Source organism: Narcine bancroftii, chromosome 1 (genome assembly GCF_036971445.1).
Source record: "Narcine bancroftii isolate sNarBan1 chromosome 1, sNarBan1.hap1, whole genome shotgun sequence".
NCBI classification, from domain to species: Eukaryota; Metazoa; Chordata; class Chondrichthyes; order Torpediniformes; family Narcinidae; genus Narcine; species Narcine bancroftii.
Genome location: NC_091469.1, coordinates 264994272 through 265017973, shown reverse-complemented (window position 1 = coordinate 265017973; position 23702 = coordinate 264994272). Strand labels below are relative to the sequence as shown.

The window sequence follows — 23702 nt, the reverse complement described above, 5'->3', positions numbered from 1 at the left end:
CAATGGGCCAGAAGATACCTGGCTTAGATGACATTCGTTGGGGTACAGTTTGGTCTCTGCAGGAGCTCCATAGCAGCCGTGTAAGTACTGCAGTCTCTGATCATTTGAAAATCCCAGTGGCTGACCTGTGTGAAGATCAGGACCTAGTTATCTTCGCTCTGCACATCATTTCATCTCATGAAGGTGTTGAGGCAGTGCAGCTACTGGTCGAATTTTCTGGAGGCCTCCAGAGCTTTTAGGTCCATATACAGTTTATCCATCTTGTCCATGGCACGAAAGTAATTAAATTAAATAACTCATGCCAAACTAGAAGTCGTGATTAACAGGCTTCAATCACCATAGACTGCAAGCTTGTCTCACATGTTGCTGGCCGAGTTCCAAGGCAGGTACTGAGGGAGGAGTTTGGGCTTAACTGCCTTTATGGGAATTCTGAGGGAAGGAGTCACAGGTACAGGGGTGGGCCAACCCATGCAATACATTCATATTAGACAATACTAACAGTTACATAGTGGTTCCACCACAATTCCCTGGAGCATAGAAGAAAGAGATTTGATAGAGATATTTAAAATTATGAGGAGGATAGACAGAGTAAATGTAGGTTGGCTTTTTCCACTGAGGGTAGTGAGACACAAACCAGAGGACATGGGTTAAGAATAAAAAGGGAAAAGTTTAAGGGAAATTTCTTCACACAGAGAGTGGTGAGAATGTGGAAAGAGCTGCAGGCTCATTTAACATTTAAGAAGAAGTTGGACAAGTTCAAGGATGGAAGAGGTATGGAGAGCTATGGACTGAGAGCTGGTCAATGGAACTAGGCAAAAAAAATGGTTTGGCTCAAACTAGAAGGGCCGAAGGTGTCAGTTTCTGTGCTGTAATGCTCTATGGTTCTAACTTAGGAGCATTTATTCTCTTGTCAGCTGATCACCTCTATGCGACAACTCTCATAAAACACTGGATAAAATTCAGAAATTTTACTTTTAATATACAGTATCTACCTTCATGTTCTGAACACATTTACAGAAATATTGCCGAATGCCCACCACCAACATTACTGTTATTCGATTGTGCTGAGTGTGAATATTTAAGTCTGTTGCCATCTAAGTCCATAGTTGTCACAACCTACACCATAATATCCATTCTTTATTTCTACTATGATGGATATACACCATGTGTATATGTCTAGCATGATGTTTCAACCTATCGAGACAGACAGATTGACTAAAAAATAGTCCAATTTGTTTAGATATAATACTCACAGAGTATATTGGGCTAAAGAAAAGGTCCATCAATTCAAATGAAAGATCTCCTGGAATTTATTTGCATGTATTTAACTGGCAGGTCTTTCTGAATTGAAATAGCCTGATATATTTTTCTTTTTCTAGTAATTGTTTGAATAGATTTCTACTGCATGACCCCATAGTCCAGCAGAAATATCAGGTACCAATGAATAGTCCAGACACGTTCCATGAATGATCATGAACAAGTTCAAATCTTAAGGCCAACATTAAAAAAATCACGTGCTTATTCCAGCTCACAATGCAATGTACACAACAGACAACTGCTGTAGTTCAGTAATGATTTTATCATGACCATGTGTTTATTTCATGCAAATGTGTATTCTGAGAACTGTGAATAAACCTGATCCACCAAGAGCTTTCTCTTTGTTACTCTTTACACACGGCATATTCCTTCCTTCATTGCAGACTATCAACCTTCAGGGACAAAAATAGAAAATGGGAAGTAAGGATAGGATAGAAAAGAATTAAGCTGTTGAATGCAACAAGCAACCATATGCTCACAGCAAAAGGATGAGCCTGAAAATATGAAGCAATGGGATTCAAATAGATATGGGTGCAGGAGAAATAAAGAGAGGTGTAGGCTGATCATCAAGTATAATCGTCTTAGCTACTTAAGTGGGAAGTGGACAAGATAGCCACTTGAATTCAGTATGGCTAAATGAGGAGCATTTGCCTTTAAGCATGTGAACTCTTCCATTCTTATGTAGAATCAGTGGAAACGATACTGTCAAAATTTAGGTTGAGGCAAAAGTGTACCCACTCAAAACAAAAGCCCTTAAGAAGAGTGGGGCAAGGTGACAGAGAGATTGGTGAATCACTTTACAAAGTTTACTGAAAGCTACATGTCTGGAAACAGAATCCAAAAGTCAGACAAAACCATTAGATTGCAGAATGCACTGCCAGAGGTCATTGTGGAATCAGATACAATTACCAACTTTAACTGACATTGAAACAGACACTGAAGTAGGCAAGGGATATGGTTCTAATGCAGGAAAATGGGAGAAGTGCTGATGGTTTAAAAAAAAAGTCAACTTGGACACTATGGGCCGAAGGGCCCGTTTCTGTTCAATACAACTTTGTAACTCCTTATGGGTTTATGAAGAATCTGTCTCAAAACCAAGCTTGGTGCATAAAACTGAGCTTGCGTGGAAAGATAAGTGTGTGGGCAGTTTTAATAGATGAGCTAATTAAATCAAACTTGTCAAATACTCCATTTTTGATGTCAAATAGCAATCAATGGAAATGGTTTCCAAAAACTGATTTTTTTTAAAAATTGGCCAGTGTTCATGTAACATATGGGGCAAGCAGCAGCAGCCAAGTCAGGAGCTCCAATATGAAGCCCTAGTCACACAAGCGAGTTTGGCAGGAAAGACAATGTCAGCAGGGAAAGCTGCTGCTGAAGTAATGGAGATGATCCAACACAAGAATGTTGGTGAGGTGTGAAGAAAAAGAACATTGCGTATCAGTGAATGAGGCGAAAGTCAGAATGGCAAGCAAGAATAATGTCAGCCAAATAGGTTTCAATTTAAGGCTTATCATACAGCAAATCACTTCTAACCAACAAGGAAGAGGATTTAAGTAAAGTTACTCATGCATTCTGAAAGGCATTAATAATGCTTACTGACACTTAAAATCACCAATGCCTGAAGAGGGCCCACAAAATCAGTGAACCGGTGCGGACTCGAAAGGCCAACATGGCCTGTTTCCGCTCCGTAAATGGTTATATGGTAACATTAACGAACAGAAAACAAGAAAGGAGGCCTGTGTAACAGTGTGAAAAAAAATGGAGGTTGAATCTTTGGGTAGATCATCAGTAACAGTAAAGAAAATCACAGCAGGTTTAGAATTGCCCATTTTTGATTTTCTCTACTAAACATTGTTGATAGCCTTCCATAAAGCCTGTGATTTATATTGTTACTATCAATAAAATCCTGTCTATACTTTGAAAGTTTTGGACATACATGTCCAAATTAAGATGGTATTTTGTATTTTAATGGTACAGGTATCTGGAACATCTATCTGTCCGTTTTGAAAGGACTACATTAATTAAATTTGTCAGATTGAATATAGTATTATGCAAATTATTGTAGTTTCTATTATAAGTTTCAGGTAATACATGGGAACACATGAAGTACATGAAAACAAAAAAAATGGCCGCAGTTTCATTCTTTCCATTACCCTCAATCAAGTCCACGATTCAATGGAAGAAGAACATTATTGCTCTTGGAATATGAGTGAAAAGCAGACTGGATAATAGTGATGACAGATAGATTTAGATTTAGCACATCCTTCAAGTGCAGGTCAATTTGCTGGCCTGATGGGGTGCTGAAATATAACTGATAGAATGATGATCCTGTTGGATCTATGTGAGTGAAATGACAAAGCAATTTCAGAATGGTATCTAATTTAATCTGAGACCTCAGAATAATTCTGTGCACAATGGTTTACTGCTCCAGGGATCCGGGTTTGATCCTGATCATGTGTACCTGGAGTTTACATGTTCTCCCTATGATTTTGCGTGTGTGGCCACTGTAATTGCTTACTGTAAATTGTCCCTAACATGGAGGTGGGTGATTTGATAGATATGTGAGACAATAGGTGACAGATCAGTTGGCTAAAAAAAAACTGTTGGCACCTACAAAGGATACTGGGGGATCACCATTCATAATACTTTAGGCTGCAATATTTACCATGGCTGTAAACACTACACATTTTTTTCTTCATTGAAGAAGCCTTATGAAGATGATTACCATGAATGAGAAAGGGAATTTGCAAGTGAAATATAAAGACAGAGGTGAGAGTACGTTATCAGTGATAACTGAGTTAAAATGTATTTTTTACCTCATGGCAAACACTATCCTAACAGCCACAGTGTAGAGTATGGATACAAAGGTACTGAAATATTTGGTGTAGAATGAATAGGATATTCCAAAGATATACTATCTTTATGTTAAAGCTTCAAACAATTGCCATCTTGTTGCGCTTTCGCAGTTCACCTTCATTGCTACATGTGAATGTATGTTGTTGTTCACTGATATAAGAGTCCAGACTGGATTCATCCCTGACCTGGCCACCCACATTACAGAGATCCTTGAGGATGGTATCAGCCTTCCACGGTGTAACAGCAAAGTCATCACTTTCACGGACAAGGTACTTCCAGTCTTCATACTGGAGAACTTCCTCCTCGATACCATCACCATGGGTATGTACGCCTTGGCAGTTTTGATTTTTTCTTAAATTATCCTCTGCAATTTCATTGGATGAACACTTATCCTCTATTTTGTCTTTCACCTCCTCAGCAGGCAACTGTCTGGACTCAGAGTGATTGATGTCATGCTGGCAACTGCATCTGGATTGGTTTGTCTCCTCAGGATAACCTTCAAAAGATAAGTCCAAAATTATAGGCATTCAGATATTTGACCATCAATATTGTACTGTAAAACAAAATAACACATTTCAGGGTAAAGTAGTCTTTATTTTTTTAACCTGAATTCATAACATCAGTAAACATAAATGGAAGTGGGCTGTTATTGGAAAGTTCTAACACTCTTCAGGTTGAGCAGGGAACACATTCTTTGTGCTGTGCTGACTCCTAAGGTCCTAGAGAGGCAGGTGGAACCATGTGCACTGATACATCTCCACCCACTTCTGAAGTAACCAGTCGTTAAATTTCAGAGCAGGTCAGTGACCAAGCACCAATCAGTGAGTTCAGCACCAACCAGATTTGGAGCAGTGAACAACCAGCACTGGCCAAGAATTCCAAAAAATAAAACTGATATTCCTGAGATTCCCCATCTCTCTCTGTCCCTGTGGGCGAGGCAACCAGTCCCCCATCATTTGACCCCACATTCCTGGTCCACTTGCTGTGAGTTCTTTTCTCTCATGATACTTAGTGCTCACCTCACTTTCTAATTCAATTGGTATCTATTTAAAGGACTCCTTTTATAGGACTCCTTTATGTTCAGTGATGTGTCACTTATATGGAATACAAGTTCTAAAATACTGGATGGATCCTGATTTAGGGAAGAAAATAATTTCTCTGTGCTTCATTTATAGTACTGACACTACATGAATAGAAATAAAGACAAACCTCCCAGGGTACTGCTTTTCAGATGCACTATTAAGTAGGTGGCTAGACATCCTGCAGGATGAAAAACAAAACCTGTCAAAGGGTGGATGAACCTGCTTAGAGTGTCAACTAGCAAATACATGCCATTAAGCATGGAGAGGGCAACCCTTGCATCAAAGCTTGGACCTCACCATGCCACTGGATCCGGGAGGGAATGTGGGCCTGGACCTGTGCCATCCCTACTTACCTAAATCTATTCATGCACATGTCATTCCTTTGAGGACTGGGGTATCCTCATACCAAACCCCACAAACTGACTGAAAGGAACCAGCGTCATCCTATGGGATGGAGAGCCAGAAGAAGAAGTGTTTTAGTTTTACCTTCTTGATGTTCCATGCAAGGAGATTCCTCTGTCTCTTTCTCAGGAATAATGTCTTCAATTATTTTCTGCTCTTTCATGACTCTTGTGATTTCTTTCAACTGTCTTAGTAAAATTTCTTCCTCTTCACTGGTAAACCTTAAGTACACACGATAAAAAATTGTAACATTTTGTCAGATACTGACTCAAGGTATAACTCAAGGAATTATGTGAAGATTATATCTCTCAGTGTTCCTATCATCCAAATAGTATGGCAAAAGGGAAAATGCATTGATCAGACTACTTAGATGAACGAGGAAGAAAGAAGTTTGATGAGGAAAGTGGATGCAATTGAGGTGAGAGATGATTGAGCCGGGAAGGAGTGGGACATGACAATTACATGGGTGGTCATTTCTTGTCATGAAGAAATCTAAGAACTTTTCTCAAGGGAAGACTCAACAATCATCGTTAAAAGAAAAGGGTTGAATATTGGGAGTTGTCCTCCAGGATGACTCTGGAGTAGAAGAACCAGTAACATTGATGTTTGCAGCAATCAAACTTTACAAAACAGAAACATATCTTTGACAGCTCTTTGAATGGGCTCATGATTAGACACATTTCTTTGAACTTTCTTCGTATCATTTTAAAATATTCTTCTTCCAATAGTTACTATTTCCATTTTAAATGTTATTGATTATGTTTCTATTATTGCTTTTGGTAGGAAATTAAGGCCAAACAATTGTCCATTACTGAATTTTTCCCCTTGCTGTGTCTTTTGTGAATAATTTTAACTTTATGTCCTCTATTAGTTTCATTGACCAGCGACATGAATTTTCTGACTCTACTGAAACCCCTTCACAGTTTTGATGACCTCAAATATACCACCTCAAACCTAGGTGACAAAATAAGTCATGTGTAAAAGATCGCTCTGTCAATATCCTACTCTCCACTTGTGGCTCCGGTTTGTTTATGGTCATATCTATCCTCAATAATGCACTCAGTGAAGTTTGAGGCCATACTTCTGGGTAGCTAATTTTGTTCAAAGCCACGAGATGACACAGTAGACTTTTCTCACAATCAAGAATATCTGAGTTTTCTGAAAAAGGATAATTGACCTGTAACATTGAGGCCTGTTTTTCTCTCTCTCCATAGATGCTGCCAGGCCTGCTGCTTAATCTTCCATTTTATGTCTTTGAACCCATGCTTTTACAACTCATGATTGTAGACATCATGATGACCATTTTATAATTGCTGACAATGCAGGAGTTTTGGTACCATGAACACATGCGTGGTGAGGCTAGTGGGAACTATGTGGCAACAAAATTGCTGTGAGGTGAACCATCATCTAGAACAGGATTCAAGACTCAAGGTTCCTTTATTGTTATGTACAGATCATGTAATATCACACAAAATTGCCTTCTGCTTGCTGTAAGGCAGACAGAGTCACCATTAGTGGTGCCCCTTAAGGCATGAGAGAAAGAGAAGCAAAAGAGCATCCCTACGGAGTCACTGAGTGTCGTCCAGCACTTCCATAGCCAGACAGACTCCTGTTCGATACATCGGCAACCCAAGCTCCAGATCCAATCTTCCAACACAATCAAGAAACCTTGAGTGCTGAGGCCCTTCAGAAACCCTTCTTTCCCTCAGCCCCCTCTCAAATCCCAGCTCCAATATCTGGTTCCCATTGCCAGTCTCCAGCAACCCGCAGCCTGTGTGGGTTCCCCGACCACGTGGCCTGCATCCTATGAGGGCCCTTCAGCTGCCATGGTTACCGACCTATAGGATCGTCTGTTCTACTTCTCCTTCTCAATTGGGGGCATGGGGGGGGGGATTGAGGGGTGTTCACCCCTGCGCCACAAACGCTGCTCCCCGGAGTCTGCTGATCACAGGCACTGCCATCTTGGGCACAGACCCATGGTGGCAGGATTTTATTTGAAAAATACTATCGGCTCCTCTAACAGACCTTTAAATGCCTGTATGGAGCCACCAGCATTAGGAATGGGTGGTGGAACTCTTCAGAACAGTGCTGTGTCTGCGCTGACCACTCTCTTGTGTCCATACCAGAGGCACCACTGCTATTACAGCAGCGCCGGCAGTGCTACTTTTTGTTTTGTGGATGATTATTGTGAATTGCAGAGTATTCCCGGACTTTATTTTTCTGCATCTTTCATTAGCAGCAAGTGATTATTATTCATACAATAACAATCCATCAGAGGACAGTATGTCCAACACTAAAAACATTCAGCAAATAATGTAAATAAATTAGTACAGGGCACTTCAATTAGATGCTGCATTTCTCTGTGTTTGTGTGCGTCAATCTTTCACTCTTTTTGTTGTTAAAAAGAACTTCAGCACATTACATTAGTTATTGCCTTATGGTTCGAAATATCCTAATCAATCTCTGCAATGGTTTTTTTCAGTTATAGAAATAATTTTTAAATAGCTTTTGTTTCTCCAAGGATCATTGGTGTGACTTGTACTTTAGTCAGCATTTGTCTCCTGATAGACCATTACGACTGGACTTAGTTCTACAAACGTCAGCACCCTCTGTCTCTCTCCACATTCATCCTTCATACTTGGTGCTGGACATGTTGCTTGGTTGACTAAATATAGAAATCGTTGCTCAGGCCTCTTCCTGAGTGATTAGTGTTGAAACTCAAGTGAGATGTTCAACTTTTTCTTCCCACTGCCAAGATATTGGAGCCAACTGCAGCATCCACACTGCCATTCCGGTTGGAAGAAATACATAAAAGCTGCAGCAAAGAGAGGTCCAACTGGTTCAGATGCTGGTCAGACTTCAAGTCACCCTGTATTTATAACTGTCTTTACATCCTTTCTCAGACCAAGGATCTTCCTTGCCTAAATGACAACACTGGCAAAACACAACAATTCAACACTTAATTTGATGTTCATGGAGACCCCAAGCTGTGGCCACAAGCTGTTCACTGTATTACTTGATGGTAGCTATCCAGGAACAACTAACATAGCCATGGAATCCATGACACATTGTGATAGCTGAATGACTGACCAAGAATCCTATTACTGTCATTTACAAACTGAAAAAAAAATCAAAGAGCATCACACTGATCTCCGATAGCTCAGTGGTTAGAGTATTGGTCTTGTAGCCAGGGGTCGTGAGTTCGTTCCTCGCTGGGGCCTCATTTCTGTGAGGGGTGTTGGACTAAGAGGTGAATCTCTGTCTTCCTTATGGTAGACAAAGTTAAAGAATTTCATGTATGTAACATTATAAATGTAGTATTATGTAACAATAATGGAACCTTCACCTTAATCCTCCTTTCAAAATCCAATCTTTCACTCCTTCCCACATTCTCTCTTCTTACTTAAATCAGGGAGTCGAGATGCCAAATACTTGGAGGGTGAGCATTGACTTGAGTTTAGCTACAAAAGTACTCAGATGAGCACCTAGACAAGAATTTGGAAGTCATCCATTCCAAATTTCAACTGGTGGAAAACTCTGTCAGTACTCTTATTGAGCCAGCTATGATGACCAACTTTTCAGATTGTCATGCGAGCTCAGCTCTCTGCCATGCAAGTCATATATATGGATACCACTGAACGTTAAGTGCCACTGCATTTCAGCAATTTATTCCCAGCAATGGTGACTGGGAATAATTGGCAATAGATCAGAGGAATGGCGGTGACATGGAGCTTGATTTAGCTATCCTTCCGCCACTCACAGCACCTTTTCACTGACAAATGCTGTTGCTGCATTGCCTCAGTTGATCAGTGCCCAGCCAACTCAGCCAGACTCCTGTTACACATTCGTTCCAATTGGTCCTTCTTAACTCAGAATTGCTTAGAGATATTCAATAAAGCTTTCTACAGTCTCTTCCACTCTTCCAGGAATGCAGGTACCACTGAAACAGGACTTGCTAAGAGTACAGGTACATTCAAGGGTGCACAGATGATGGACATTGGTTGACATTTCAATTCAACATGGCATGCCCATGCCAAATCTATCAGAGTTAGTAATTACGTGATGCAACAGAAGTGTGTTGAATCTTACTATGATATTTAAACAAAAACATCAAATGCTTTGGCCAGTGGAAACTTTAATTATTTTAAAATTACGAGTACAGTAATTCTGTTTTTGAAATGTCACCAACACATTGCTTTAAGGATATCAAGTTATTATTACTTACTTGTCTGATCTATTTCCCATTTTCGATGCTATTTGCTTCATGGCCACTTCAGTCTCTTTCAGTTTTGCTTGAAGTTGAGCCAGCTCATAATCAGCTGCAAAACATATTCCATGTTGATATGTCATTCCTGGAAGCTCTGGTTAAATTATATACTTCCGGTGTTCCCATTGGCTTATCACGAGAGACCACCTCCTTTAAATACTTATTCCCTAAATACATCCTGGATACATAGATAATGAGTGTAACCCATGTCAAATTCCATCTGGTTGCTTTTGCTCTTGCTTCTTCGACTAATCCTGGTCTAAAGTTAGAATTAAATAAATATTACAAGATTGAACATCTGGTATCAGCAATCTAATGATGGCTGATTACACTGCATTTATGGATGAATTAAAAACAAAAAATCGATCTTGATGAACAACACATTCAACAGGAAATGTGATTAGAAATTGATTTTGTTTAAGTCATGACAGAAAGCTGTAATTGAATTTATCTATGGTGAGGTATTTGATTGATTCAGAGAATGTTAACTAATATATACATACTAATTTTGCGCTTCATGTTTCCAAATCGGCTCCCTGCACATCTCTTCCTTATTTTAGGACTCTGGGTTTTCCCTTTGGTTGAGATCTAAAACACAAAATATATACAAATCCACGTCACAGAAATTAGGCAATTTGGAAAACAGGGGCACGCAAAAGCAATAGATGCTGGAATCTCAAGCAGTCAATGATTTGCTGGATGATCTCAGCAAGTCAGACAGCATTTGTGGGCAGAAATGCTGTCAACGTTCTGGGTCTGGGCCCTTATCAATTCTTTAACAGAGATTCACCTCTTAGTCCAACACCCCTCACAGCTATTGTTTTACCTTCAAAAATTCTCAAATAAATTGATAAAACATAGTTTCCCATTCACAATGCCATCATTCCCTTGATTTTGTTAAAGCATCTTTATTGGCTTCTATTATTTTTCTTCCTATTGTAGATGTTAAGCAACTGATCTGTCATTTCTTTTTTTTTGTCTCCCTCTTATTTTGAACAAGGGAGTTATGTGATAGTACAGATCTATCACCAATGTATATAATGTATATAGTTACGGTATCTAGACTGTGCTTACAGTGATTGGCTGAGAGCTAAGCCACGCCTACTGTCTGGGCCTTAAAGGGTTGTGTCCCTAGCCAGGTCGGATCATTCCGGACTGGTCGGCCACCTGTGAAGAGCTCCTGTCTTCTGCTAATAAAAGCCTTGGTTTGGATCAACAAGTCTTTGATTCTTTCGACAAGCTCTACAAGTTGTTTTTACTAATTTTCAATCCAATGAATCCCTCCCAGAATTTACCTTTTTTAAAACAAATTAAATCAATGCATCATTCACCTCTTTTAAGACCCTAGGATGAAATCGATCAGAACCCCGAATACACCTCTCCAACAATTTGCTCAGCACTGACTTGCTGACAAATCTTTCTGAAGACCTCCTCTTCAAATTCTAAATTTACATCCTTTTGCAATATAAAACATCTTTAATTCATCTGGCAAATCCTTGTTTTCCATGGTAGTGAGGGTGGCACTGTTAGCGTAGCATTTATCACAACGCTACTAGTGCCAGCAACCTGGATTTGAATCCAGTGCTGTCTGTATGGAGTTTGTATCTTCTCCCTATGTCCGTCTGGGTTTCTTCTGGGTGCTCCAGCTTCCTCCCACCCTTCGAAACGTATGGGGTTTGTAGTTAATTGGGGTATTTGGCTGGCATGGCCTATTACACTGCTGTATGTTTAAGCTTAAATTAAAATAAAAATTCCCAGACTCACATTTATTAGGATCTTCAATTAATTGCAGGGCCCCTCCTAGGTTTTAACTTTTCTCCCATTCTCTGATAATTGAAGAGATCATTGATACTGTTAGAGTGTTCCACACACAAGAAAAAAGAATATCAGAATCAGAATCTAGTTATTTGCAATGAACTTTCCACCACCATGAGGTCCATCATTAAATAATTTGTACAATACCTTAAAGAGGATGTACAGAATGTACATGAGTAATCCAAATCCATATATAGGTATGATCTGAGCCATAACACTTTTGTGGCTATTTCCACCCTTTGCCGTGGTAATTGAATCAGATTGGTGGATCTTGGGGATTTGGCGATGTGCTGGCCATTGATGTTTGGATTTTGAAACCATTGGGTGCTGTGTCATGGGAGAAAGTCGGTTAGGTCTTGCTGTAAAATAAAACAATATGCATGAAATTATATGGGTATTGATTTGCAGTGACAAATTTTGCATTGTTCGAATACTAGGTTTCAAATTTTGTAACCAATCTCCATCTTTTCATAATTAATAAATCATTGGTTGCATGATTACTAGTCACATTTTTGATGCACTTACATTATGGCAACCTGACGTTTAGATTAGAATGGATAAAAATAGAAAGTAAAGTACTGCAATAAGAATGAGGTGGAAATTGTTTTGCAGGTCATTAACTCAGAGCAGCAGCGTGGGATTTGATGGCACTGCTGTGCAGACTTTGAAAAGATGACACTATGAGATAACCAAATGAAGTTTGCAAAATTATTAAGGTGATTGGCAAAATTGTTCCAAGAAGAGGAACATTACTATCATTCACCCTTGGCGTTAAGTCAGGAGCTGCAATGTTTCACGGGAGTGGTATTGACTTACCATGTAATACACAGTGAATTATTCAGCTGCCAAATTAGATCTTTATTCATTTATCCTAAGACTTTATGATCAAATGCAGTGCCATTGATTTATAAGAGATTGAGCTGATCTTTTGAGATGCTTCATGTTCACTGGCAATTAGAAATCTGCTTGTTTTTGATTTGTTTCCTATTTTATTATTTTATTTTAAAGACTTTGACATTGCTTACAGCGTAAGGAGCATGCTTATTACCAGACCAGCAATGTGTGTGAAGATATATGTATAGATTCAATTTTACCATTCTTCCCACATGTGGTGTCATTTTCACGAAACATTTATTTGGCCAAATTTTCCATTGGACTCCTATAAAATGCAATTCACTTCAAGCAATCTCATCGGTTGATATAAAATGTATTACATCTACCTGCGTAAAAATACATTAAAAGTGCAATTGTAAGAAACGGTCAGAACATATAAACATGTTGTACATTAAAAAAACCCCAGAATCTTAGTATTATGTACTATTTTGTGAAGTTTTGTGGTTAAATAGGTTAGTAAAGCAGCAGGGTAGAGACTCACTCTATCATCTTGATAGCAGAAATATAGACATGTAGCAAAATTAAAGGCTTATTTCTTTTTATAGAGATGTTTAAAATTATCCAGTAATTGGATAGTAATATTAGAAAATAGCTTTTTGAGTTTTGTTCATAATGAGATTAAAGAAATGATATGAGTTAATTTAAAATTAATTTTAAAGTAAGGACAGCATAATAACATGATTGCATAAGATAGCTAGACATTACTCTGGATATAGACTAATAAGAACATAAGAAATAGGAGCAGGAGTAGGCCATCTGGCCCGTCGAGCCTGCTCCATCATTCTTACGTAGGTCATTTATCATATACCTTATGGAAATCCAAGTCAACAACTTCCATCTGCTCCCTTCTATTTACCATGTTCATGATATCCTCAAATAACTCCAGTAAACTTGTCAAACAGGACCTGCCTTTGCTAAATCCGTGCTGTGTCTGCCTAATGGCTCCATTTTGCTCCAGATGCCTCGCTATTTCTTCTTTAAAGATAGCTTCAAGCATTTTCCCAACTACAGATATTAAACAAACTGGTCTATAGTTTCCTGCCTTTTGCCTACAATCTTTTTTGAATAGTGGTGTGACATTCACCATCTTCCATTTCACCTGCCCAGAGTCCAGAGAATTTTGGTAAATAATCACCAAAGCCTGTACTATAAGTTCTGTCATTTCTTTCAATACCCTGCGATGCATTCCATCAGGACGAGAGGACTTATCTATCTTTAGGCCCACACGTTTGCACAGTACACTGTACTACCTCTTTAGTGATAGCTACCGCATCTAGGTCCTCACCTCCCATCACATCCATAATATATTGTCTTTGGCATGGTAGATGCATCCTCTACTGTGAAGACCCACACAAAATAGCCTTGAGTGATTATTTCCTCATTACACACTATCAATTCCCCTTTCTCATCCTCCAAGGGACCAACCTTCACATTAGCCACCCTTGTCCACTTTATATAAAGGAAAGAATGTGTCTTTGTCCTAAAGACTATGGAGTGCATTGTATGTGCATGCGAAAGTCCCCTACGATAACTGCTGTTCCATTCTTACGTGCTTCTGATATTTATGTGCCATTGTAATGTTATTACTGGGTGGCCTATAGACAACCCCCACCAGTGATTTTATTTTCATTTACTGTTCCTTATCTTTACCCAGATGGATTCATTTTGCTCCCGAGATCTTACATCATCTTTCACTATTGCTCTAATCTCATTCTTAAATAAGTGCTACCCTATCTCCCTTACCTTCCTGCCTGTCTTTCCTTATTACCTGATATCTTTGGATATTTATGTCATTCCCAGTCATCTCCACCCTGCAACCATATTTCTGTAATGGCCACAAAATCATAGCCCTTTATATTGATTTGTTCTGCATGTTCACTGGCCTTGTTTTCAATACTACAGGCATTCAGATTAAGTGCATTTATACCCATTGTGCTTTAAAATCTGGTCATCTTTGCCTCTTTTGCACTTGACTTTTATACACTCTATTCTTACTTTTCCCTTTTTACAATTTTACTTTGAATTTATCCACACTCTTTTAGTTGATCCAATCTCCAATCTGTTGACCCCTTCCCCCCCCCCCTCCCCTTACTTTTTAGCTTAAAGCTCTGTCACAGTCCTAGTTATGTGATTCAGATGGAACCCATCCCCTTTGAACAGTTCCTTCCTTCCCCAATACTGGTGCCAATTTCCCATGAATTGGAACCCACTTCTCCCACACCAATCTTTGAGCCACACATTTAACTCTCTAATCTTCTGGACCTAATGCCAATTTGCATGTGGTTCAGGTAGTAATCCAGAGATTACCACCTTTTTAGTTCTGCTTTTCAATTTGGTCCCTAGCTCCTCAAATTTTCCTTGCAGAACTTCTTTCCTGGTCATAACTTCATCGTTGGTACCCACATGGACCACGACAACTGGTCCCATCGACTGCAAATTCCTCTGCAAGTCAGATAAGACGTCCCAAACCTGGGCACCAGGCAGGCAACACACCCTTCGGGAAGCTCTATCCCTGCAACAGAGAACTTTGTCTACAGTATCCTAACCCTAACCCCAATTACCACTACATTTCTCTTCTCTCCTCCCCCTTGAATGGCTTCCTGAACCATGGCCACAGTTAGGCTCTTTCCTACAGCTTCCATTCTTATCCACACAAGGAATAAGAATAATAAAACATGTTTTTTTTTTGTTGTAGGAGTATGTATTTAGGTCCCCCAGTACTGCTAAATAAGATGAAAATTTGATGGGTAAAAATGTGATCGCTTTAAAATAACATTTCCATCTATTAGCAATTTAAATTCTGACATGCAATGCCTTAAAGGCATAAATGCTGGTTCTTCCTAACTCATTGTGAAAATGGAAAGTAGGCAGATAAAAATTATCCCAAATATACATTGTAGTCCTTGAAAATTATGCAGACTATAATTCATGTGCTTACAGGACCCAATGTTTCATCCCCTTCTTCAGACTAATTTCTTCTGTATCCAGCTCACGTGGCCTAAAATCTAGCAACTCCATTGGTTCCACATGGTGAATGCCTCCTACACGTGCCTGGAACTTCTGAAAATCACTTTGCAAATGGATAAACCCAGTCCCTTCCAAATGGACTCTGCAAACAATTTCCCAGCTGAGTCGCACCACTGTAATCCAACAGCAGAGCATTAGCTTTCAGGAATTCTCCTGCATTAAAAAACTGCAAGGAAAAACGGTATTAAGATATATTGCATGTTCTTTTCACATTTGTGTGCTTTTTGTTATTTTTAAATGTTTTGGGTATTTACATTTATTAATTACCTAATTCATTTAAGAGCTACCATTTATTTTTGAATCTTTGGCATCCATAAGCTTTAGGAATAAAGAACTATGAAAATGGCAAAACAAGAGGTCAAAGACTTCCCAGGAGAGTCTTGAGGTTGGACCCTGATATGCATTTCTGGATGTCTCAGTTCAGGTTGTGGTGGTACACCACTGGCCAACTGCAGGGGGCAACATCTGTACTTGCAGGAGTGTACTGCCGGCCTACTGCAGGGGGCAACCTCTGTACCTGCAGGAATGTACTGCCAGCATACTGCAGGGGGCAACACCTGTACCTGCAGGAGTTTACTGCTGGCCTACTGCAGGGGGCAACCTCTGTACCTGCAGGAATGTACTGCCAGCATACTGCAGGGGGCAACACCTGTACCTGCAGGAGTTTACTGCTGGCCTACTGCAGGGGGCAACCTCTGTACCTGCAGGAATGTACTGCCAGCATACTGCAGGGGGCAACACCTGTACCTGCAGGAGTTTACTGCTGGCCTACTGCAGGGGGCAACCTCTGTACCTGCAGGAGTGTAAGGGGACAGGACAACACCTGGCAGGCTGTCAATCAGTTGGCCTAAATGGATCAAGACCCACCCAGTCGGATGTCAATCACCCTCCAGGATATAAGCCTGCGCCAGCCTCCCGAGGCCTCACTCAGAGTTACTGCAGCTACAGCCAGGCTGGCTCTGTGGAAATCTTTGTGGATTAAAGCCTGCTGTACAGTCTTTACATTGTGTGTGTCTGATTCTGGCTAACAGTGCACCACACAGGTTGACAGTGGCCAGTTAGCTCAGTTATGCAGAACCAGTTCAGGTGTGTTTGAGAGTATGGGAAAGCATTTGGCAAAATCTGGTTCATGGTTTTATAAATTTCATTCCTAAGTGTATTAAGTTCAAGTGACAGCCAATAACCTGAAATATGAATTTTAATTAAAATGCAGATAACCATCTTTCTCCTGCTTCTCTCTTCTGAGAAAGTTGAACCTACACTGAAACACACTGAACGCTTCAGCTATTTATTGAATAATGTCAGTCAGATATCAGAGGATTTGATCAGAATTAGAAAATAGGAGCACAAGGAGGCCAATGGGCCCTCAAGCCCACCCTGCTATTCAGAGATCAGGCCCGACCTAACCTTGACTATTTACTGTTTGCTCTCCATAATCCTTGACTTCTCTATAAACCAAAAGCTGTTTATCTCACCGCCTCCATTACAGCCCAGGCAAGCAAATTCCACAGATTCATAGTCCTTCTCAACTCCAATAGGCAATCACTTGTTCTGAAATTAACAAAATGAACCAACATGCCCCCATGGTGGAGAGGGGGGGAGGGGGGACAAGCGCCAAACATCTATTTGGTCAAACCTTTAGAATTAGGAATACCAGTAGCGAATAACTATTAAAATATAATAATTGCCTGAAAGATTCAGAATTGCTCTATAATTGCAGCCTAGCTTATATCCATCGCAATGACAGAAATAGTAAAAATGTTCAGATTTTCAGATTTATTGTCAGAGTACATACACATACAAACTTGAGATTCATTTTTCCTAGGGCAAGGCAGAATTACCACTGCTGGTAGCGCAAAAAATGGTACACAATGTACATACGTAAACAAATAAAGAACTGTAAACAGACAATAAATGTAAACAAACTGAGTGCAATACATAAAATAAAAAAAACCAAAAAAGTGCCTAAGTAAGAGTACTTAATGGGTCTCTGATGTTGAGGACTCTGATGGTGGAGGGGGAGCAGCTGTTCCTGAACCTGGTGGTGCGAGTCTTGTAGCACCTAGACCTGTTTCCTGATGGTAGAAGTGAGAACAGAGTGTGTGCTGGGTGATGTGGATTCTTAATGATTGTTGCTGCTCTCCAACAGCAGTGTTCCCTGTAGATGTTCTCAATGGTGGGGAGGCTTTGCCTGTGATGTCCAGGGCTTTGTCCATTTCCATTTGGAAGTCTTTACACTTAGGGGTTTTGGTGTACCCATACCACACCATGATCCAACCTGACAGCACACTTTTCACCACGTATCTGTAGAAATTTGCCATGATATCTAATGTTATACCAAACTTCCACAAACTCCTGAGGAAGTAGGCGCTGAAGAGCTTTCCTCACGATGACATTAGTGTGTTGGGTCCAGGAAAGATCCTCAGAGAGTGATTCCCAAGAACTTAAAATTTGCTCACCCTTTCTTCCTCTGATCCCTCAGTGATCACTGGATCGTATACCTCTGGTTTTCCCTTCCTGAAGTTAACAACCAGCTTCTTAATTTTGGTGACATTGAGTGCAAAGTTGTTCAACAATAGATGCAGACAGTACCAAAAGGAATGCAGGACAAAACATGATTAGAAACATTTCTGGGTATATAAGAAGTGATCTTGAAATAAGATAATGAAAAAAAAGAAATCCCAAGCAGAGCACCTTTGGTTTGCTATTTACGATAGGTAGGCTTTCTCTCGACTAACCTGGAATGCATATGGTTGAAGACCATACAAAAACCCCTTACTCCTTGTACTACATTGATAACTCCTGTGGAGGAATAACCAATCTGTAAGATCTTATAAACATGTACCTTTCAATAATGAATATGTTTGCCTTAATCCCCATTATTATTTTAGGTCATTATTGAAAGTGTGAATTTCAAGTGTTTCAATAAACTTTGAAAGAAAATGTGCTTCTGTCATGAAGGGAATTAAAACTTTTCAACTTGTCTTATTTCCTAATTTGTGGTTCTGGTAGGGATCAGTGAGCAACTTCGCTCTCTTCTGTTGCTGGGTTACCATTTGTATAGATAACTGTTCCAAATGTTAATTTACTGTGCCCTACCCTTTTATTTCCAGATGTGATAGTGTTATAAAATGCTACTCAGAATTCATGGCACTAATCTGCATAAGCACCCAAGAGAGTGACATGGTAAATAATGTAAATTGCAGTTGATAAGTTTTCTGCCTTTTTGCTCTTCAACTCGGAATAGGCTAATCATTCTTCACAATTGGCTACATTGCTGCCAATTCTTCCATCACTGGGGTATTGCCCCCTCTTATGGCTGTTTAAAAAAGGCAATAATTTCACATTGACATTTATTCCATTATGTACAAACAGGTAATTGGAAGTTAGTGGTTCGCTGTAAGGCAAATGAGGACTTGACTGTGTTTTTAAAATTGAAAGTCAACAAAAAATAAAATCAATGCATTTCAAAGGGCAATTTCCCTGTTTGAATGTTTTCATTTACAATCAATTTCATAAATGTAAACTCCACTTGAAATCTCTAGGATTTGGGTTAATTGTTTCAACAGACTTGCCTCTAAACAAGCCACCAAGATGCAAAAATTGTTTAACCCTTTGAAGCTTTATTTACTCACTATTAAACTTGAATTGTTTATTATCTCGTTAACCAGGATACAGTGTTTAACTTGCTCTCCAGTCAAGTCAACCTATCCTTGAGTACAACACGGAGGGCAAAATGAAACAGAAGTGCAGAGTACAATGTTTGCTTTTGGACCTAAGTGAACAATAAACACAGTGCAACACATTGGTGAAGAATTAGGTTGAAAAGGAGTTGGTTCCTTGATGAATCTTTTTTTTTCCAGAATATTTTAGATAGATAACAGTTGACACAACAGTTACGATAACCAGACTTCTTTAAGTCTTTAACGCTGTTACAGCATTTCACCTTAAGGTTGTTCTTCCCTTTCCCCAAAGATGCTATAGAGCCATGTGAATACTGGTCTTTTGTTGGTTAAAGCTGCAAATCATTTATTTGCTTAATCACTCTCGCACCCATCATCTTGATTTAAGAGCCCAATGAAATTTAGAACAAGTCTTTTGGCTCTGCCATGATGCAACTGATGCTAGCACAGAAAAACCAAACTCATGAATTCAATGATACAGTAAGCCTCGTGGCACCATAGTTTGAGAAAATTTCTTGCTAAAGAATGATAAGAATGAAATTCTTATCATTTGATCTCAGCAACAATTATCATAAAGACACAGTTCAACATATTGATGCATGAACCAAAAACAACACTGGCCGTTCACATAGAGTTATGTGGGTTTATGGAGAAATTTTATTTGCAATTTTATTGTTGTAGAGTTAATAACAAAGATCACATCAAGTTATTTGCATGATTCCCATTCATTAAAACTGTTTTAGAAGTTCAAAGAGTCAGATTCAAATTTATCTATTTTCTATAAATCCGATGTTAATGTTTTCATATTCACAAATCTGTCTTTTTAAGCAATTGTAAAATATTCCAAGCATATTATATTTCCATGTAAATTTTGCTCATTTAATATTCCAACCTCACTAACATTTAATCCATTACATTATATAATGTGGCTGGAGCACACAAGGTGTGTCTGTGTCCAAGTATGTTCTAGTATTGTTTACAATCATGGATTACTTAAAAACTCAAATTACTGAAGCATAACATTTTTCAGTTGATGCATTAGAAGACAATTCTTTTGTAATTTTATTTAACCAAGTAAATGTTTTGTGGTGTCTTAAATTGTGCTTTTTTTAAAAATTGTTGCTTTATTTATCAATAACTGTAGGAACTAATGTTGGAAGGAGGAAGTTCAAAATAATTTCAAAATAATTTGGCACTCTCAGTAATTCTACTTCATATTGCACTTTAAAGCAAATAGTCAAATGAAAGGGTGTGGAACTGCATGCTGCGTTCTTTGACTCCAATAGATTTTGAATAATTGGAAAAATTGAAATTGTTTGCATTTTTTGTTTTTGCATCATAACCATTGTTTCAGACTTCAAAGGTTAATGGGAGAGTAAACTGCAATCAGAAGACATCTGACATTTTTGATGGTTTCTAAATTACTTTATTCAGGCCAGCAAATTAAATTTTCCACTGGAGATATTACCCATTTATCAAAATCGGACTGCACACAGATTATTCTTGTGATTCAATTTAGATACCTTGTATATTTAACAAAGGCAAGATGATATTGTACAAGGTTTTGTTAAATCAAATTTGTAACTTTTTTAAACAGACAGCGTCTTAAGAATTCAATTTCGTACTTTTTAAAAAATGTTATGCAATTGAAAATTGTTTTTCTTCAGTCCAGAATGATACCTCTTAACAACGATTACATTTCTCTCCAGAAACTGGATCAGACACTGCCTGACGCGAGTCACACCAGTGAAGCTAACTCAGAGACATTACTATCTTACTGCAATGCTGCCACTGAAGCCCTGTTAACATCTGGCACTAACATGGCCTAGGAACATTAATGAGGTACTTTGATCCTCCTGACCACTTGGCCACCCACCAATTCATCAACATTGACTAACTCTGGCCTTCACCCCCAATCTCATTTACTGCTTCTGATCCCTTTCCCTAATTCTGAGCCAAAACTCCTTCTCCATCTTCCATCACAGCACAAGCCCAAATTCATATTCTCCCACTCACCTCCATCCCTGCACCTCATCCCACCTGATCAAAGCAGGAGTATGATCTTGACATTCAATTGCCAATTGCCAATTTTTCTTTATCCCAGAGTCTTCTGAATATCATGGTAGTCACAATTTATGTGAATATTTTCCATTATTTAGTATTTGGAGGAGGGGACCAAGTGTAGCATATCTAAGTTTGTTGATGCCACTAAACCGAGTGGAAAAGCAAATTATGTAGAGGACATAGAGTCTGCAGAGAAATATAGATAGGTTAAGGGTCTGGCCGATGGAGTACAGCAGCAGTAAATGGGAGGACGTCAATATTGGAAAGAAAAACAGTAGATCAAACTATTATTTAAATTGTGAAAAAACTGCATCATGATGTTGTGCAGGTGCCAGGGATTGCTTGTCCACGAAATGTTAGTTTGCAGGTGGAGCAGGTAAACAAAAAGGCAAATGGAACATTGTCTTTCATTGCTAAAGGGATTGAATTTCAGGGCAGAGTGGTTCTGCAGCAACCATACAAGCTACTGGTTAGGTCGCACCTGGAGTATTGTGTGCAGTTCTGGTCGCCTTCCATGTAAAAGGATATACTGGATTTTGAGGCAATGCAAAGTTGGTTGATTATGGAAATAAAAGTGTTATGAGAAGAATTTCAGTAGCATGGGACTATAATCACTGTAGTTTAGAAGGACGAGGGGAAAGCAGATATTTTTCCCCAAAATAAACTTTATTCGCATTAAATTATTTATAAAAGAAAACCATTCCAAGTCCTTTCACATCCTTGGTGTCATGTCTATACATTTACACCACTGTATACTGTATAATGCATTTGCCTGGAAAAATGTTCCCATAAAGGATAGGCAGCATGGCAATGTGCAGATGACTGGGACATTTTGCAGCAATGGGGCCAAGTCCATCCTTTGCAACACCTGGGACAGGTAAAATCTCAGTACATGACTGGGTGACAATTAATTAAGGCGGTTTTATTCCTCAGTTTAAGGCAGTTGTGTATGAAAAGTTCCAATCCACTTTGCTCTGTTCTCTCAATATAACATCGATCCTCATGACACTTTATTGATTGAGCCTTCTGCACCTGGTTTTGGGCTTTTCAAAATGTGCCACTTTCTCTGCAGATTGCCCTCTTGCAGAGCCTTACAAAATAAGGATATTTCGCAATACTCCAAATGTGAATATTTTCAAGAGTAACTTGAAAGTTCAATGTTTATGCTAGAGCATGAAAGACAAGCATACATGATGCAGAGTTGATTCAGTGCGTTGCAGAGGATGGTGACCCGGGTGCAAAATGGTCTGAGAAACCAATCTGCACCTATTTATTCACCAAGGCATTTTACCTTCATGAATAGTGTAAACCAGCTTAACCTATTGTGCTGTTTCCTGAAAGATCTGGTTTACCTATTAGTGAACATTTTCTAATACACACACATTTTTCTCCAACTAATATTTTACAAAGATTAACTATTCTTCTATTCTACATGATTGCTAAATTACAGCATGTGATGAACCATATGAAAAAAAAACCATAAATCCGTACAATTGCAGTGTATATGAATACTAGAATTAATTACACATCAGACTAAATTTGTCCTTCCAATATAAATGATGTTTGAGTATTCTTCACCTTCAAGATTCCCAGGTTGCAGTGTGCCTGTGCAGTAAAACTAGTTTCTCTAAAAATCTTTACCAACATGTAGCAGTTAGCTGTTCAGCTAGTAAATGCTAAACGATTTCAATAAATTCTGAAGACTCTTTCAACAGTTTACCTTGTAAAAAATCTGTAAAGGTTGAACGTTATATTAATATGTGGAAGACCCATCCAACCACATATTAACTGTCAAACCGTTAAATCAAATGTCAAAAGTGGGAACAATTAAACGAAAGTCTAATTTCACATGAAGTGGTAAAATTAAATCGCTGAAACATAAATTACAGGCTCTTATAGATAAGGGGTGGAGAGGGAAGGGGGGGGGGGCGGGAGAGAGATGAAGAAAATGATGACAAAGCAAAAACACGAGGGTTGTACAAATAAACTTTTATTTGGGAATTTGGGAAAGCAGATGGGATCAGGGACAGGTGGGGAGGCCGATCGGGATGAATCAAGGGCCAGAAAGGAAGGGTGAGGTGTTGAGACCCGGGCCGCTGCCCCCCACCCCTCCGACCTTACCCTCCTGCGGCTGAGGCTTCCCCCTCATCGACCGGAAGACCAAGACGGAGCAACAAAGCACGGCACAGGAGACGAGAGCCACCTTCGGCAGGGCCGAGGAGCCCATCGCCGAGCGCCCGGCCCAAGGGGCGCGGTGGGGAGGGGAATCCGCGAGCGCTAAGCGAGAGGGCG

At 39.3% G+C, this 23702-nt stretch overlaps 1 protein-coding gene across 2 annotated transcripts; it reads right to left on the bottom strand.

Moving 5' to 3' along the window:
- Nucleotides 1-1572: 1572 nt before the first annotated feature.
- ric3a (RIC3 acetylcholine receptor chaperone a) lies at nucleotides 1573-23702 on the bottom strand. 2 transcript variants are annotated; one of them, XM_069897547.1, is made up of 6 exons: nucleotides 23532-23702; nucleotides 11890-12101; nucleotides 10431-10515; nucleotides 9886-9979; nucleotides 5745-5881; nucleotides 1573-4672 (listed from the first exon to the last, which is right to left on the bottom strand). In XM_069897547.1, the coding sequence occupies exons 1-6, from the start codon at nucleotides 23635-23637 to the stop codon at nucleotides 4254-4256; spliced, it is 1053 nt and encodes a 350-aa protein (XP_069753648.1). In that variant the 5' UTR covers nucleotides 23638-23702; the 3' UTR covers nucleotides 1573-4253. The 2 variants fall into 2 exon arrangements, with proteins under 2 accessions (XP_069753648.1, XP_069753658.1); XM_069897557.1 differs by having other exon boundaries at nucleotides 11890-12069; nucleotides 23532-23608.

Bases quoted from the DNA above. Each gene is read 5' to 3' on its own strand.
- ric3a (XM_069897547.1), bottom strand. From the start codon at position 23,637: ATGGGCTCCTCGGCCCTGCCGAAGGTGGCTCTCGTCTCCTGTGCCGTG. The intron at 12,102-23,531 runs GTAAGGTCGGAG...TTTATTTTACAG, and splicing joins GAAGCCTCAGCCGCAGGAGG to CAAGACCTAACCGACTTTCT. The intron at 10,516-11,889 runs GTATTGTACAAA...TTTGTGTTTTAG, and splicing joins TTCTGTACATCCTCTTTAAG to ATCTCAACCAAAGGGAAAAC.